A 13,375-nucleotide genomic window follows, 5' to 3' on the forward strand; every position below is an offset into this window, starting at 1 on the left:
TCAACTAAAAAGATTAATAAATGATATTTATGGAACAAAAAGATATACTACTTTCAGAAATACAATATGGATGTGGACATGTGTGTATTTCTGTGCGTTACATGTACCTCTTACACACACATATATTCAAACTCAAGGATTCCAAAATGTAAGTTAAGTAGGATCAGACCCAATTAACTCTAATTGCAGATAAGCATAGGATTTAAATAATCCTTTTTATAAACTAAATGTTTAGACATAAACTATTTCCCCTAAACATTTCAAATTCCACTTGGATATAAATGTGTTTAGCTTTCTCCTCCCCACTAGCTCTTGTTTCCAGTCAAATAATTTTCTGTTAAAACTTACTACAAATCAGCGTATTGTTCCTTTTATAAAAATAAAGATCTCGAGATGCACAAGATATGTTTACTAGTAATAGGTGCACGAGCAATCGAAACTTTTATTGCTTTCTAATGGACAACAATATGAATAGAGAAAATGTGTAGTGGAGAACAGGGAGATGGTCTGTAAACTCTAGAACAGAACAGAATTAATAGGTCTCACAGGGACAACATCTAACGAGTTGAGCCTTTGTATCACGGCTTCCCTATATGCTGATCTTCTAGAGATAATTAGTGCTCTTCCAGTGGATTTCTTTATATATCATTGTGTCTGCTTCTTCAGATGAGCATTAGAAATTCCAACTCTAGTTAATAGAAACACTGAAATACTGGCAGAGGTTTTACTGAACATCACCAAGGCAGAAAAAGATATTGGTCTGAGAATCCCTGAGAAACCAGGGCTCTGTTTCATCAAGAAGCACGCCCCAGACAGCCTTAAGGTTCCCCTCGGCTTAACTCGACTTTAGGCTTCATTCTGACTCTAGGCACTAACTGCCCTTTCCTTAGAACATTTACTTTAGAAAACATCCTTATGAATTATTTCTCTTCCCCTTTGAGATGTAAATCACTTTAAAGGCCTCATGACAGTTTTAGAGCCTGGGAGCATCTTTTTCAAAGACCTAAGAGCCATCTCTTGAAATAAGATCATCAAAGAAGACGGTGTCCCTTCCTCTGTGGAAGGATGGGAGATCGAGATCTGCTTCTGCTTCTGGAGGAGCCAGAGCAAAATTACCTCCTGCCATGCAGATGCAAAAACATTTACTTTTCTTTTGGCTAGAACCAATTAGCAAGCACAGATGACCCACAACCCTCTGACACCAGCCCCTAAAAGCCCTAGTGCCTTCTATTTCTGTGGAGCTGTGGTCCAACTCACTTCTGGGGCCCCTCTTTCCTATTTTAAGAGCTCTGATGAAGGTCTTCCTTAACTTATTTAACTTTGCCCACTGCCACTTTTGCTTTGACAGGAGACCCCCAAAAATATGTGATACAACTGGCCTATTTTCCCCTAAGTCAGACTTTCTCCTAGGTACCCTGTGTGCCTGAATATCACTTGAATTTTTTTTCAAGCAATTCATCAATCTAAGCCCAGAAGATATTCCAAATATTTTAAATGTCCCCTACTCCTTGTAACAAGGAAGACTGGTGAAAGAAGAAAGGTCAGAAGTGATGATTTTTTTTATTCTCTATTTCAATAAATACCTTCTTTTCTCTCAACATTCAGTGTCCTTGGCTGCCAGATATCTGCTTGGTCCAGTGTGCGAGAGGGAACAGGGCAAACAGTACCAATTGCATCATCTTTGAGATCAACAAATTTTTGATTGGTCTGGAACTGGTGCAGGAGCGGCAGCTCCACCTGGAAACAAACGTCCTGAAAGTGGAGGATGACACAAACTGTTCCCTGTCTTCAATCGAGGAGGACTTTCTCACCGCCTCTGAGCACTTGGAGGAGGAAAGTGAGGTGGAAGATTTGAGGAACGGTGAGAACTGCCCCATAAAACAAATGTGCATCCTGAAATTAGTCACCCTATGAAAATGAGTGAGATTTCAGCCACGTCCGTTTGGCTGACGCATCAGAATCTTCACCTACCGAGTTTCTAGTGAGGCCACTGACTCATGCGCTTAGATTAAATGGTTGGATGGCTCCATTTTCCTAAAGATGCCTTAGGGATGCTGATGGACATCCTCCTGCCTGCCAAGAGCCTAAGACTATCGTAAGGAGGGAAGTTATCTTCCCTGAGACTACCACAAAGCCACCTATTAGTTGAAGCCAACTTAAACTGGCCTGAATCCTAGCACTGCCTCTTTGAGACTGTGAAGCCTGGGTCAGTTCCTAGTCCTTCTGAGCCCCAGTTCCCTTATCCATTATTTGGGAGTAGAATAGTGCCTCTAGCACTGTTATATTTATTATATTCAGCTATATCTATGATATTTACCTGGTTATGGTAAAGGCAGAAGGAAATAACCCAGGAGAGTACTTAGCACTTAGCACTTATTCACAGCTTTGGTTGACTGATCCATAGAGCTCAGTGAACAATGTGTTCGTCCTCCCCACTCCTAGCCAAAGACAAAGGGATACAGCAGATGCTGTTGGCACTACCTGAGACAAGTCCTACCCAAACTTCAGAGCAAGTGTTTGCAACAAGGCTTACTATGGAGGTGGCCTTACACATCCTTCCTCCTTCTGTATGCTCTGGGAAGCTCTTAGATACAACTGTCTGGGTTACTTCTCCCGTGGAGAAAGGTGATAGGGGCACCTGGGTGGCTCAGTTGGTTAAGCATGTGCCTTCAGCTCAGGTCATGATCTCGGGAGCCTGGGGATGGAGCCTCTGCATTGGGCTCCCTGCTCTGTGGGCAGTCTGCTCCTCCCTCTCTTTCAGCCCCTGCCCCACTCTCGCCCATGTTCTCTTGAGCTCTCTGCTCTCTCTCTCAAATAAATAAATAAAATCTTTCAAAAAACTAAAGAAAGATGATCAGCACTCAACTCTCCAGGGTTTTCTCCTCCCACTCTAGTACTAACATCTTTATTCCACATTGAAAGCTATTTTGGAGTGGGGTTCCATAATGAAACGCAAAAGCCTTTTCAGATCCATTTGTCTCAAAGGAATGTTCTGAATGCTGGTTTTTTTGCAGGGGGAGGAGGGAAATCTGATGCTTTAAACCATTTTTAGAAAGTAATTATTATTTTACACTCACGAGATCCTGCTATCCAAAAAGTAATAGTGGGCCCTCGTTTTGTCTTCACTAGGTTATGAAAACATAAGTGTCTCAGCTAATGTTTTGGAAAATAAAAAAACAAAGGAAGCCACTCAGGAAGAATGGAATTACAACAAGGAAAAGTTACTTTATGCTTTGGATGACAAATATATTGGCAAATATCATCCGACGTTGGTGAAAGCAGAAGGATCTCTGGAAAAAGTAGAAGATACCACTTTGCAGAGCCTTGGCACAGCAGCTGAGCCATTGGGAAAGAAAGGTGAAGCTGTGTGCAATGAGAGGCCAGCCCCAAATTATTATTATTCGGAAAATGTTAAAGGTCACGTGGAAAAATCTCAGGCACCACGTACTCCTGGGGATGCTTATTTCTCCAGGATAGTTAAGAACAGTGGGCCTCCTGTATATGAGCATGACAACAGCTTACACCCAGGGGACCATGAAGATGGCACAAACCCCCTTCCTCCCAAACAAGATGGAGAAGCCACAACTGGCGAGTATGCTACAAATTTAGCAGAATCCGTGCTGCAAGATGCATTTATTCGGTTGTCCCAGGGTCAGCCTACACCTCCCCAGGAATCGGCAGTCAGTGTTTCTGTCGGAAGTGCTGTGCTACCCAGTGGCTGTTCCACAAAAGGTATGGTGGTCCCTCGGTCATGGAATGAGCTCCCCAAAATTGTCATTGTTCAGAGTCCAGATGGCAGTGACGTCGCCCCTGAGGCAGCCATCACCTCATGGTCTGACATGGAAGTCTCTGTTGAAACCTCAGGTGTCTTCTCTGGAGAGAACTCCAGCAGACACCCTCAGAGTGCTCTAGAAGTTGCCTTGGCCTGTGCGGCCACTGTAATTGGAACCATTTCCAGTCCACAGGCCACAGAAAGGCTCAAAATGGAGCAAGAATCTTTGGTTTCAACGCATCCACTGGGAGGCAGTGAACCACTGCAAACTCAAATATCCCAAGTACTCAAGGAGCCTTCCATCAGCGAATACTCCTTTCCATCTGCTTTGTGTGGCATGACTCAGGTGGCGAGTGCCATTGCTGTTTGTGGCCTGGGTGAAACAGGAGAGGCCAAGGCTCCCGGTGGCCTCTTGGGTACAGCTGAGGCCTGTGCAGTAGTTCCCACACTTTGCAGTCTGGCGACAGGGAGGAGCATGGAGCTGGGAAATGAGGCCATTGCACGAGCATTGCTCAAGGAGGCCGCTCTGCTTTTAACAAGGCCAGAACCTTGCAGCAGCGTAGGAGACCTCATGGAATCAATGAGCGAGAGAATCATTGAGGCTGCTTCAAAGCCTCAGACCTTGTGCTCAGAAAATGTCCTCAGGAATGAAGTAGCACAGACCCTGTCCAATGTTATTCTGAAGCATTCCATTGATGAAGCTCGCCAGAAAAGCAAAATAATTGATCCCAGCGATACTAGGCATTCTCCAGAGACTCTTGACACCTTGATGGAAAGTACAAATCAACTGCTCTTCAGTGTGCTTTGCTTCACATTCAAGAAGATGAGCCATTTTGTACAGCTTGGCGAGTGCCCCACCGTCCTTGCCAATGAGACCAGCAACTGGAAGGAACCAGAATTAGGCTACTGGCCGCCTGACCAGGCTGCCAGTCAAGCATGGACCAAAGCCACTGAATATTCCAGCAGCCATCCTCTTAGCAGCCCACGCAAAACTAGTCTTGTTATCAATGATCTCGGGGATGAAGTTCACCTCAAGCCAGATAGCAAGGGCCCGGCGAAGCCAGGCCTCTTCAAGAACCCCATGCTGCAGTCTGAATCGCCCTGTAGTCCCAGAGTGCCTGACTCTTTGGCTGCTAAAACAGCCCCCAAAGAAATATACCTAAAAAGAGCAGCGGGAGAAGATCCAGGCAACCCTCATCCTGCGCGAAGGCGCAGTGAGAAGGAGTACAGAAGCCCTGCAGAAGGAGAAAGGGCGCCGGCGGGGGCCCAGGGCGGCAGAGGCCCCCAGGATGCAGAGGACAGCACCGGTGCCAATGCCCAGGAGAAGTCTAACCATGCGTCGCCCCTGAACAGTGAAGGTCAAGTGCACCTGTCTTGGTTAGGGAATGATGCGCTGCTTCCTGTCCAACCCGTGCTGCAGGCAACACGTGCAGAGCTCTACTGCATCACAGACTTTGCGGAAGAATTAGCCGAGATGATCGTCTCCATGGCAACCGAAATCGCAGCAATTTGCCTTGACAACTCAAATGGAAAACAACCCTGGTTTTGTGCATGGAAGAGAGGGAATGAGTTTCTGGTTACCCCCAACGTATCCTGCCGGTCCCTGAAGAGGAAGAAGGAAAGCCAGCCCGGCGGGGCCACCGTGAGGAAGCACAAGCCACCCCGGCTCAGCGAGATCAAGAGGAAAACGGATGAGCACCCGGAGCTTAAGGAGAAGCTGATGAACAGGGTCGTGGACGAGTCGATGAACCTCGAGGACGTCCCAGATTCTGTCAATACTTTTGCAAACGAAGTGGCCGCCAAGATCATGAACCTAACGGACTTCTCCATGGTAGACGGTGTCTGGCAAGCCCAGAGCCATCCCCGCACCCGGTTACTCAGCGGAGACAGGTGGAGCCGACTGAAGGCCTCCAGCTGTGAAAGCATCCCAGAGGAGGACTCCAGCGCCAGGGCTTATGTAAATAGCCTGGGTTTCATGAGTACCCTGAGTCAGCCAGTGAGCAGGGCCAGCTCTGTCTCCAAGCAGTCCAGCTGTGAGAGCATCACTGAGGAGTTTTCCAGGTTCATGGTGAACCAGATGGAAAATGAAGGAAGAGGGTTTGAGTTACTGCTGGATTACTATGCGGGCAAGAATGCCACCAGCATCCTGAACTCAGCCGTGCACCAGGCCTGCCATAAAAATGACCACCTCAGTGTGAGGCCGAGCTGTCCCTCGAAGCAGTCCAGCACCGAGAGCATAACCGAGGAGTTTTATAGGTACATGCTGAGGGACATTGAAAGAGAAAGCAGGGACAGCGCCTCCTCCAGACGAAGCAGCCAAGATTGGACCGTTGGCTTACTGTCACCTTCTCTGCGATCCCCATTGTGTTACAGACAGTCATCTGTGCCCGATAGCCGGTCCCTGGGTGCCAGGCTGACGGTGAACCCACCCATCAAAGCCAACTCTTTAGATGGCTTCGCTCAAAACAGCCAGCAAGATTTCCTAAGTGTACATCCAGTCAGTAGCACTTCCTCCTCGGGTCTCTGCAAATCTGACTCTTGCTTGTATCGCAGAGGCGGAACTGACCAGATCACCAACATGTTAATTCATGAGACCTGGGCAAACTCCATCAAGGCCCTCATGCAGAAGAACAAAATTCTAGTGGACGATGCCGAGGCAGCCGATGCTGAGCCCGTTTCTGGTGGCTCTCCCATGCAAGTGGAGAAATGTGCAAACAGATCGGCTTTGAGCAGAGCGCAAGGTGGGCCAGTTCTTCTTGTTCAGGAGTCTGTTGATACCCCCAGGAAAAACTCCATTACCGACAGCAAGCATCCCCCAGTATCATCTAAGAGCAAAGCTGCTCCTCTTACAAACCACAACAGTTTAGATTCTAAGAAAGAATCTTCTTCGTGCCATGGATCTGTGCCTGTCAGCCAAGGGAAGCGGTCACTTTGCTCAAGGGAAGTGCCTTTAATTCAGATTGAAACAGATCAGAGGGAAGAGTGTGTTGGAGAACCTGAACATTCCCCTTCCAAAAGCAGCCCCCTAGAGGAAGCAGAGGAGCATTTGAAAGATGAAAAAGTCCCAGAGGTGGCGAGGGGTGGAGACACTGCTGAGAGTGCCTGCCAAAGTCCTAGGTGAGTGAATGACCTCTTAGACCAGATAGCGCATGGGACTGGAGTTTGCATTTTAATTAGTATTTCTAAATCCTGGGGACTTTATTGATGCCAAAATGGAAATCCTGAGACAGTAAATGACCTCCCTGGGTTAATAGGCACTTATAATAGAAAGTTGAAAGTGATTTTTTTTAAAACTCCTAAAATAAATTGAGTTCATCCTATATAAGAGAGAAAATAAAGTTTCATTTTCCCCATGAAAATTAATATCCCACGCTGTGTTGCCTTTTAAAATTCAGCCATGAAAATTTTCAAGCAAAAAGGAAAATCACATCAACTTACCCATTTGAAAAAAAGCTAAATATAAATCAATTTTAATGTTGGAATCTGACATTATTTTGCTATCATTTTTCTCTATCACCTCTCCTTTCAAGTTTTTCTGTTTTGTTTTGTCCTAAAGATCTTTGCAAGGACACCATGTCCCATAAATGCTGGACCTTTAGGTACATGGTAGAATCATAGCAGTGTTGCAAAGAAAAATTAGAATTTTGGTATCTCAGTAGTTCCTTTCCAGAAAATTGCAATGTAAGTGACAATGCATTTTGAATTTGAGACAAAGGAATTATTTCTTCCCAGGTGCTTATGGAAGAGTTAATCCTCTTTTCTGTAGAAAATTCATAATATCCTTGAATATTAGACCATTGTATCATTTAAAAATTATTATTGAAGTTTAGTTGACATATCATATTAGTTTCAAGTGTACAATACAGTGATTCAACTGTTCTACTATACATTACACAGTGCTCACAAATGTAGTCACCATCTGTCACCATACAACATTATATTATTGACTATAATCCCTATGCTGTACTTTTCATCTCCATGACTTACTTATGTTATACAATTGCCTCTTTTTTAAACATTTGTCATCTCTACTTAAATAAGATAGAAAAAAAAACAGAAATGAAGCTACTAGCCTTGGAAAACATAAGTTGGAGAAATAACCCGTTTTGTCTTTTCAGGGACATATGCCTATTGAACAAAGAGCCTGTTATTTTTAAGTGTTTAGGTGCAATAGACAAGTTGAACACAGCCTTCATCAAATTTCAGCTGCTCTAGAAAATCCCTAATACTTTCCCACCCCATCAGGGAAGCAGAAGGGTGCTCCCTATCATTATACAGCATCGTTACAACGTGTGGATGGTGGTGGGCAAGGTGCACCTGAATATTTCCTTCTTAGCCACTTAGTGCTGAGAGCTTGCCAACTGAATTAAGTCCTGGGAGAATTCAAGGGGAAGAAAAACATGAAAACTTACAAGCAAAAGAACAAAATTAAGCAAAATGAAATATAGGCCAAGCTGACCAAACAATACTTACAGAGTTATAGGAGTACCATACCTCACTTTAGTATGCACCACCTCCAGAAGTATGGAGAATTACAAGTTTTTAAAAGTGATCAAAGAGTTGAAGAAACAAAATAAACAAGTGTAATTCTTTAAAATTAACTTAACATGAGATATATGAAAATGGAAAAGTTTTATTTTAGATTCCAGGTGTCTGACTTAGAATCTTCTTCAATGTCATCATAAATCAGCTGTGATTTTTAGCTGAAGAAAGTTATCTAGTTAGGGAGCACTTATGAACTAGTAGTTCAACAAGATTCATGGCTGCAGCAGGTTCAAATCAAATAATGATTGCCACTGAAGTGAAATAACATTCAGTGTACAATTTTGAGTAAAATATCACTGATCTTGTGTTTAAATCCCAGGTACAACCTGGGAATTTCCCAAAACTTGGGGAAATATGCATGAATAAAGCCTCCCACTGATTTAGATTTATATTCCTTATAACAACCCAAGGGCATATTCTCTCAACTCATGATATGGACTTCTGATTTGGTTTTCCAACAACCAAAGAAAAAAGAATGTAGAATCATCAGCCTTAGAAATTCAAGAGCTGAATCTGCTTCCAGAACATAAGGACTTTGAATGTATTTTTCTTTGTGGAGCAATATAAAGAGTTGTTATAGAACATGAACTCCACTAACTAACCCTGAGCCAGTTCCCTAATCTCTCAGTGTTAGTTGACTCACCTCAGTGCCTACCCCATTAGAAGCAACTCAATAAACATTTACTTTATGGTTGTTGTTGTTGTTGTTCAGGGTTAGGGTATATGATTGCCTTTATTCCAAGAGATTTTTTTTTCCAAAGAGAATCCTGTTATGAACTGTGTGAAAATTTTGTTAAAATAGGATTACTAAGATTTACAAGGGGGAAATTAGTTATATTTAGGTCACATTTTCTAAGCTCAGGGTTGTTATTAGGGGATTTGATATGTCAAAATACAGAACTCAGTTCCCTGTGAAAGAATTCCTATCTACTTAACACACAGATGGAAGGAGGTAACACAGATACTCTTGATTCTGTTTGATCATGGGGAGATGTCATGTCCTGAGGATATTTTTGGGCTACTCTCTGAAGGACATTTTCATAATTCTGCTAAAAACTTCACAAAAGCCCAACATACTGAAATAAAAATCACTTTCTTACTTTTTTTTATTTGATAAAGGAGTAACAATTTCAAAATTCATTTGAAAGCCACACCCAGATGGGTAATGGATAACACCCTGAATAATCCCTCAGTTGTAAAGAAGGAAAATGATTGAGGACAGCTCAATTCTTGATTTCTGATAAAATAGTATCCTATTGGTGGGCAGCAATGTGTTCTTAACTCAGCTGCCCTCTCTGAAATTATTGAAGAGCAATTATATAACTTGTTGATAATTTGAAGTCACGAGGAATAAACACCCAGCTGAGACTTCTAAGCATTCACATGTTGCCCTCATTGGCATAATCTAGTTTTTTTAGAAATACATTTATGTTGTGTTTTTATTACTTTTTGCTTCAAGAAAACAATTATTCATCCAACAAATATTTGCATGTCCGTTCTGTGCTATAGACTGTCCTTGGGGCTAAAAACACAATAGAAAATGGAGATTTTGTACCTGCTGTCATAACTCCTACACACTCAGTGGGAGAGACAGACAATAAGCATGGAAAAACCCTTTGGGAAAAGATAATTACAGTGTGTTATGAGAGAAAAATAAAAAGAATAATATGAAGAACAACTGATTGGGGAATGTGGTTACTTAAGATAGAATGTGGGCATTTGGATGAGACATGTAAAAAATTGAAGTGGAAGATATACATTTGCATTTAAGCAGTACTGGTGGTCTGGCTAGCCTAAAAAATCCTCCCTCCACAGACCACCTAGAAATCTCAGATTAAATATAGTAAATATTCTTTTGAATACAGGGCTGACCTTAACAGTATTAATAAATAATGATGATGAAAATCTCAGAGGCAGAAAAATGAGAGGATATAGAAACAAAAGTACTAGGCTAAAGCTAAATCTGTGCTTGCTCTTGAGGCCTTGCCAGTCTCCCTAACCTACAAGCTCATTTTCTAAAAGCTAGTGAAAACCAGGAAATAAGACTGGGTCCATGAATGGTGAAGACTTAGAAATGGCACCAATCTCCATGCCCTAAAGAATTACATCCTCAGAAAAAGTACAAACTTAGTAAAAAGTTTCACTCATCGTCAAAGGAGTTGATAAGAAAATGTATCTTTGGAGGTTAGGGCTCTAGGTAGAAGGGGGTAAGTCCCCTAAAAATTTATAACCACAGCTTCCCTAATGCATATGTGAGGGTCCAATTTACACATAGATGGTCCAGAAAACCCCAAAGCAAGATAAACAAAAAGAAAACCACACCAAGGCACATCATAATCAAATTATTAGAAACCAAAACCAAAGAAGTAATCCTAAAAGCAGCTCAGAGGAAAAAACAACTTACATACAGAGGAACATAAATAAAAACTTCAGGTTTCTCATCAGAAAAAAAAATGAAAGCTAAAAGACGAGGAATGACCTCTTTCCTGTAGTGAAGGAAAAAATTGCCAACTTAGTATTCTTCACTTAGCCAAAAAATAAAGGCTACCCATGGATAAGAAGACTCAATATTGTCAAGATGTCAGTTCTTCCTACCTTGATTTATAAATTCAGTGCAATCCCATTTAAAGCCCCAGCTTGTTATTTTGTGGATATCAATAAAATAACCCCAAAGTTTATACAGATAGACAAAATACCCAGAATAGCCAAGACAATATTAAAGGAGAAGAACAAAGTCAGGATGCCACTACCTGCTTTAAGACTTAGTACAAAGCTACAGTAATCAAGACAGTGTAGCATTGGGAAAAGAATGAACAAATGGATCAGTGGATCAGAACAGAAATCCTAGAAATAGATCTACACAAATATATTCAACTGATATTTGGCAAAGAATCAAAGGCAATGCAGTGGAAAAATGATAGTCTTTTCAAGAAATACTGATGCAGCAACTTGATATCCACAAGGCAAAAAAAATTAATCTAGAAACAAAACTTTTCAAAACAACTCAAAATAAATTTTATATCTAAATATAAAATTTAATAAAACTGTAAAACATGACATACAAGAACATTCAGGTGACCATGACTTTTTAGATAGAATGTCAAAGACGTGATTCATGAGAAAAATAATGGACAAACTGGACTTCATTAAAATTAAAAACTGTTGCTCTCTGGAAGACACTTGTCAAGAGGACCAGAAGATAACCTGAAGCCTGGGATAGAATATTCCCAAAGACATATCTGATAAAGGACTGTTATCCAAAATATGCAAAGAACTCTTAAAACTCAATAATAAGAAAACAAACAGCCTGATTTTAGAAGTGGGCAAAAGGCTTCAACAGATACCTCATCGAAGAAGATATACAGAAGGCAAATAAGCATGTGAAGAGCTGCTGAATATCATGTTATTAGGAAATTTCAAATTAAAACAATGAAGAAATGCCACTACACACCTATTTGAAAGGCCAAAACCAAAAAATGGGCAACACAAAATGCTGAAGATATGGAACAACAAGAATTCATATTTATTGCTGGTAGAAAAGCAAAGATGGCACAACTGCTTTGAAATATAGTTTGGCATCTTGTTACAAAAATAAAGATACACTTGCCATATTATCCAACAGTCATTCCCCTTGGTGTTTATCAAAATGAGTTGAAAATTTATGTCTACACAAAACACCTGCACACAAGATTTTATAGCACCTTTATTCATAATTCCACAAATACTAAGCATGTGAGTAAACAGAAGACACTTTTTGTACTTTTAAAATGTCTTTAAAAGATAATTATTTAAAACAAAAAAAAAATGTTTTATGACATACACAGAACTAAAATATACGTTGGTTATGATGCAAAGGATGTGAGAGAGAAATGGAAGTATACTGTTGTAAAAATCTTCTATTCATTGTAGCTTTGTGTAATGTGATCTGAAGCTTTGTATAATGTATCACTTGGGTGATAAAATGGGTGCAAACGATGAACCCTGGAGTAACTACTAAAAATCTAAAACAAAGAGCTATGCTAAGAAACTAATAGTGGAGATAAAATGGAATGCTAAAAATTGTTCAATTAATCTGGAGAAATGCAGGAAAAGAGGAGAACAGCAACAAAGACCAGATGAGATTCATAGAAAATAATTATTAAGATGATATATTTAAACACAATCCTATTGATAACTGCACTAATTCTTAATGGTCTAAATACTTCAGTTAAAAGACAGAGATTGTCATACTATTAAAGCAAACTCCTACTGTAAAGGACTATGAGAAATGTGCTTCAAATATAAAGATGTACATAGGTAAAAAGTAAAAGAATGGAAAAAGAAATAGCAAAAGAAATATGGAGTAGCTATATTAATATCAGACTGAGTAGACTTCTTGGGGACAAGGAATTTTATCAAGGATAAAGAGGGATATTTTATGATAGAGGGCAAGATTTATCAAGAAAACAGTTATTGAAAATATGTAGTCACCTAAATAACAAAAATGTAAACTCTGTGAAATGAAATCTGCTACAGCTGGAACTGGAAGGTGAAATACACAAATCCACAATCAGAGTTGAAAATTTCACACCCTTCTATCAGTAACTGGTAAAAGTAGACAGAAAGTCAGTAAGAACATACAAGACTTGAGCAATCTTCTCAATCAAGTTCACCTGATTAACAGTTATTAAACACTCCACCAACAGTAGCAGAATATATATTTTACTTTACAAATGTACAGCATATACATTTATACATCAAATATACTTAAAATATTAACCAGGGTAGGCTATGAGGCCATAAAATAAGTGTTAATAAATTGAAAATAACAACCTAGAATATTATGGAGTATGTTCTCTGATCACAGTGAAATTAAAATCAATAACAAAAAAATCTAGGAAATCTCTCCAAATATTTGGAAATTAAAAACACACTTCCAAATTATTCATCAAAGAATAAATCACAAGGGAAATTAGAATAAACCTTAAAGTGAATGGAAATGAAAACACAATATATCAAAATTTGCAGGAATTACTTTTTTTTTTAAAAAAAAAAAAAAAGAATTTTGTCTAACAACAG

General features: G+C 40.4%; 1 protein-coding gene across 2 annotated transcripts in view; it reads left to right on the forward strand.

Moving 5' to 3' along the window:
- The window catches only part of LOC121498245 (SPHK1 interactor, AKAP domain containing), a 170,721-nt gene that overhangs the window by 137,405 nt on the left and 19,941 nt on the right, over positions 1–13,375 (forward strand). For both annotated transcript variants that reach the window (XM_041768351.1, XM_041768352.1), the window contains exons 6-7: positions 1,606–1,861; positions 3,130–6,889. In XM_041768351.1, the coding sequence (XP_041624285.1) occupies positions 1,606–1,861; positions 3,130–6,889 (4,016 nt within the window). The remainder of the gene's footprint in view (positions 1–1,605; positions 1,862–3,129; positions 6,890–13,375) is intronic.

The sequence above is a fragment of the Vulpes lagopus genome, chromosome 8, assembly GCF_018345385.1.
Source record: "Vulpes lagopus strain Blue_001 chromosome 8, ASM1834538v1, whole genome shotgun sequence".
Taxonomy (NCBI): Eukaryota; Metazoa; Chordata; class Mammalia; order Carnivora; family Canidae; genus Vulpes; species Vulpes lagopus.